Source organism: Apium graveolens, chromosome 10 (assembly GCF_009905375.1).
Source record: "Apium graveolens cultivar Ventura chromosome 10, ASM990537v1, whole genome shotgun sequence".
NCBI lineage: Eukaryota > Viridiplantae > Streptophyta > Magnoliopsida > Apiales > Apiaceae > Apium > Apium graveolens.
This window is the reverse complement of record NC_133656.1, coordinates 71,090,324-71,095,321: the sequence shown is the minus strand read 5'-3', so window position 1 is coordinate 71,095,321 and position 4,998 is coordinate 71,090,324. Positions and strand designations below refer to the sequence as shown.

Sequence of the window (4,998 nt, the reverse complement as noted above, 5' to 3'; positions counted from 1 at the left end):
CCACAAGAATCAGCCAACGCAGCATAGCTGTTAGAAGTTGAAGCCGCCTCCTTCATCGTAGGTTTCCAAGTATTAAGGTAAAGAGACGGGCTTAAAATACTCCATTGAATTATCAAAACCACTGAATTCACCATTAACTCGACCATTACTGAAGGACTGCACCATTGTTGCACGTGGCTCTGGAGCTGTAAATTTCTGTAGACATCGATTCTCTAAACTGTATAAGAAAAATGAATACTTTTGTTTTGCATTTGGAGCCGTTCGCCTTATAACAACTTCATCTTTATTAATAAAACCCAGTGCTTGAAAGTCGTAATTGTTTTGTGCTTCGGTTTTCAGTTCGACCACTAGCATCTCTTCCCATGAAAAGGAGTTATCAGTACTCTCTCTCAATACCCACATCGCAACAGTTACACCATCACGTTCCCTCCACTCAAGATCACCATCCGTAAGAATACATTGTATAAAGGCTAGTGATTCTCCATATTCTTCCAAAATGAAGTCAGAACCACGACTATCCAGGCATTCTAACTCTCTTTCTCGAACTATCACGGAATTTATATCGATTGATAAAAGTCTAGGATTATAATATTCCCGTGAACTTTGAAAAAAATATGCAGCACCATTTACCAACCTGCCCTTTGAAAATCGCTTAGACCAGGAACGTAGCAGATACTCATAATTATAATCTCGAGAAACAACGCCATCAAATTTTTTAACCTTCCAACTGTCACTGCTCAAACTATAGGTACAAACAAAGTACATGCATCGAAAAAGTACAAGCTTGATTACCTTGTAATCATCATCGTGATGCCCGAAACACACATAGGTAAGCTTCTCATCCTCGATTTCTAGTGGAGGAAGTGTTTTGCGGAAGATGGGATTCCATAAAATTATGGCGGAGTCTGCAGCCTTTGAACGATCTATAATAGGAGACAAACATAATAACCCGTCACAAATTCCGTAGCACACAAAATTTTTCAATGGGATATCATAATATACATGTTTATCGCTGTCCACGAGACTTGTTGATTTGGAGCCACGGAAGCCTTCGAGCAGAAGATATTTGCTTGTGTTGGAGGAGGTTCTTTCTCGGGCAAGAAGGAAGCCATTGAAATATTCACTGCTAATGATTTGATCCCATAATTTGCAGACATTCCTCAATAGTACAAGAGAATTCATGGGTTGTAGGTAAAATATCTTTATCAATAATTCATCTGGTATGTCATTGAATGTTGAAGCCATTGATGTTGATTAGGTTATCAACAAACAAGGGATGATGGCTGTGCAGGGATCGATGGCGGCTTATTGGTTATTACTAGGGTTCCATGTTTAGCCTACTGTCATTTTTTGCATGTATTTATAATGTACTATATTAAAATATGAGAAACGACTGGTTCCAAATCTGTTCCCAAAAATCCATAGAATTTGTTAGAGTATCTCGAGGGAGGGAGTTTATATTTAAGTATAAAATAGATATTATTTCAAAATATAATTGTTCAACTTGTAGAGAATTGTGATCAGCCTATTAGACACACAATTCCGGTATGGACATGTAATTTAGACCGGACAGGATCTGGTCACCTGTCCAAGACCCGGACCATCAAGGATGTAACCATCATTTAACAAACCTTGCTTTCTCAGTAACAAATACGATATGTATTTAACGGAAAACAAAACTGTAATGTACACGGCTGTGCTCTGAAAATATGCAGGCCAATCTCACACATATGAACACATTGAATAGAACATTACCCTGCTCTCAGAACATGTAAGGTTATTTTTGGTGAACACTAGTCTTTTGCCAAAAAAAAGATCATATGATATATATTTAGATCGATGAACGGATAAGAAATTGTGCATTCAAATCCAATCCAATCTAGCAAGGAAATGCTTGATATCCAAGATAATTAAAAACATATGCATATTTAAAACCGAAAGTTAAGAACATTTGGAAAATTAAATTTTAAAGAAAAGTAAGAAGCAATAGGGGAATAAACACTTAGTGTAAATTATGGTAGGACTACTAAATACGTAAGAACTTTGCCAGATTTGGATTACAGAAGACCCTTCTGTTTGCAGCAGTCAATTGCATCATCATACATTTGTTCAAGTCCATATTTATATTTGAATCCAGTGTCTAGGAGCTTCTTTGACGAAAGTTTGAAAATCTTAGACTCTTTGACATTCTTTAGGAAACTGCAGAAACATAAATATGACATCACTGAGTTGAACGTTTTTGACAATTAGCTAAGATAGAGTTTACAATAAAAAAAGGTTTTACCTGTTTGACGACACATTGTATTCTGGATATCGTTGTGAAAGAAATCTGGGGAACTCCTCTAGCGTTATATCAACAGCTGAGCATATGTATCTACCTTTAGCTTTCGGATATTCAAAAAGATGGATATGTGCAGTAACGACATCATCTATGTGCACAAAGGGGGTACAAGCAGAAAATTCAAATATGTTCTTATCACCTGCTCAAATTGAGAACATTGAACAATATGTCACATGTTTTTGCAGGACTAACAAGGTTTAGCATATGTAGTTGCCCGGATTTAAAGAAAAATTAAAACAGACATTTCTGTTTGCTGGATTGGTCATTTATACCAAGTGTTAAACGGATTTTATAGTATAGCCTTAAATAGGACATTATCTTGTAGCCCATATAGCCAAACTATTTGAGTTTAAGTTCTTACTAGCAATGAAGAGATAAATTAGTGTTGAATTTCACAAGATAGGAGAGCAGAGCACATACCAAATATCATTGTCATTAATGTGTGCACTGAACCAGGGCAATGAGGAGTGATGAAAGGACCATGAATGAAAGTAGGAATTACAGTGACAAGCTCCAGTCCATGCGTTTCTGCAAACTCTAATGCTGCTCTTTCAGTTGATGTCTTGGAAATGTAGTACGATTCTCCTAATGTCTTTCGGGATTTAAGATAATCTACATCGGTCCATGTTGTCTCATCCAGTACACTTAAATCTTTTCCACTATACATGACAGTAGATCCACTTGAAGTGTAAACAACTCTCTTAACTGTTTTTGAATCAAGGCACGCCTGTAAAATGCTTATGGTTGCATCAATTGATTTTTTTGTGTTTGTTTCTTCATCTTCTTTCCCCTCAAAATCTATATTGTGAGCAACATGAAATACCCCAACACATCCTTGGATTGAATCACTGAAACTTTCTGGTCTGTCAAGATCTGCATTAAATATCCGAAGCCTCTCTGATGCTCCTGGTAAGTTTGTGAGGTAACTGACATCCTTCTTTTGGTCTAAAGGTGATCAAAACACTAGAATTTTAGCTATGTTTGAAACATACAAATACCCCAGAACAAAAAATTACAACATAAGATTATTAAAGTATACTTCATTTCTTGAAAGCACTGACAACATTCCTAAGGAACAATATTAAATATACTCTTGGCAGCTTTATTCAATTACTAAAGGCAGTAGTCGATAAATAGAATCAGGAAGAAAAAAGAACCTCATCAAACACAGTAAACCCTTCTCAGCAAAATCATTACGTCCCGATTTGTCTGAGAAAATCATTTCATAACATTGAATATTATGAGGTGATTAAGTTTACAACATAAACCTGGAGAGAATAGATTTTGTCATGAGTTAACTACGTGAATGGATGCTTGATTCCCATCTCTGCCCTAAACATCCAAAATCTTTTATTTGAAGGAATTTTCGGATAACATACGGTGCAAGTCAGTCTAAAGTTACAATTTTCAAAAGAAGGGTCTCTAATGCCTAAGGATATTCAAATCTTCTCCTAATAGCTACTCCTATTTAGGTTACTGTTTGATTAGTCCAAAAAATAAAATGCTCCTAACATAACACACTGTACAAATTTTGAAATAATAGCTTAAAAAATATTGTGTACACTTAAAGAATCACTATAGGAACCTGTATAAATTTGGAAACAATGAAAAAACTTACCAGGGTGAGATCTGACAGTGGTGTTGACAGCATAGCCTTGTTGAAGAAGTCTCATTATCAGCCAAGAAGCTACATATCCTGTTCCACCTGTTACACAAACAACACCCTTCTCCATACTTTCCAATTTAATCAACAAAACTCAAACTTGAATCTTTTTCCCTCTTGGGATGATTTTAAAGTTTGAACTTGACAAGATGGTTTTTGTTCACAGTGCTTCTTTGTCCCCAAAATGTGCTCAGTAGTGTATATATGTAGACAAGAAACTGTAAACTTTTCATATAAGTAGGATGATGGTGGGTTCTGATTTACATATTTGTCACCTTTCAGCCCACATTTTCCTTGGTTTCTGCTGAGAAGTCAATTACTTAACAATCTTAGCCTCCTCTTTGTCTTTTTAAATAGTTGTCACTGAGTGATAGCTAAGCAATGGAAACAAAAAGATTGGGACTTACTACATATTCATAATCTGATATAAGTACTCAGGGTACCCGAGATATATGTTGTAGCATACATTCCGCGAAAAGATAAAAATCTTTTTTTGCCTCAGATGCAGAACATAACCATGGGCTCCCGATATTAGCATATAAGAAAAAAAAGTAATAATCTTTTCCACTGAACACTTAAAAGTATACTGCAACAATCGTCTACGTACCAAGAACTTGTTCACACATATGTCTATGTAAATGTAGTGGGTATCTTGTAGTGCATTGGTTTAGGTCCCTCCCACTCGAGTTTCACAAACATAGCACCAGTTCTCCATAGTGGCAGGCTGGCAGCTGTCATCATATTGAGATCAGCCTTAAATTTATGGTTGAACCACATTACAGAGTTAATTAAAGTAGTAACTAACCATTGATCTAATCCTGGACAATTTGTCACTTCATGATAAGCCTAACAATAAATTCTTTGGATCTGAGTAGATTTGAATATATACATAATTATTCAAGCAATCATGTTAGTTGTTACTTTTTGTCTTCATTTGTAATTAGTGACTGGTCCTTCTGAGGTAGGCAATATTATTATTATTATTGACACCTTC

The 4,998-nt window shown here is 35.8% G+C and overlaps 2 protein-coding genes across 3 annotated transcripts; both read right to left on the bottom strand.

Annotated features, from left to right (window-relative positions):
- Positions 1–72: 72 nt before the first annotated feature.
- On the bottom strand, positions 73–1,245 carry LOC141690651 (F-box/kelch-repeat protein At3g16740-like). Its single transcript, XM_074495432.1, has one exon. It carries the CDS (start codon positions 1,243–1,245, stop codon positions 73–75), a length of 1,173 nt encoding a protein of 390 aa, XP_074351533.1.
- A 662-nt stretch (positions 1,246–1,907) lies between these two features.
- On the bottom strand, positions 1,908–4,735 carry LOC141688838 (vestitone reductase-like). 2 transcript variants are annotated; one of them, XM_074492956.1, is made up of 4 exons: positions 3,960–4,735; positions 2,762–3,286; positions 2,285–2,360; positions 1,908–2,199 (listed from the first exon to the last, which is right to left on the bottom strand). In XM_074492956.1, the coding sequence occupies exons 1-4, from the start codon at positions 4,072–4,074 to the stop codon at positions 2,058–2,060; spliced, it is 858 nt and encodes a 285-aa protein (XP_074349057.1). In that variant the 5' UTR covers positions 4,075–4,735; the 3' UTR covers positions 1,908–2,057. The 2 variants fall into 2 exon arrangements, with proteins under 2 accessions (XP_074349057.1, XP_074349056.1); XM_074492955.1 differs by having other exon boundaries at positions 2,285–2,480; positions 3,960–4,387.
- Positions 4,736–4,998: the final 263 nt, after the last annotated feature.

Coding starts and splice junctions, on each gene's coding strand:
- LOC141690651 (XM_074495432.1), bottom strand. CDS start 1,245: ATGGCTTCAACATTCAATGACATACCAGATGAATTATTGATAAAGATA.
- LOC141688838 (XM_074492955.1), bottom strand. CDS start 4,074: ATGGAGAAGGGTGTTGTTTGTGTAACAGGTGGAACAGGATATGTAGCT. Junction 3,287..3,959: donor CACTGTCAGATCTCACCCTG/GTAAGTTTTTTC, acceptor GATCACCTTTAG/ACCAAAAGAAGGATGTCAGT. Junction 2,200..2,284: donor TACAATGTGTCGTCAAACAG/GTAAAACCTTTT, acceptor ATGTTTCTGCAG/TTTCCTAAAGAATGTCAAAG.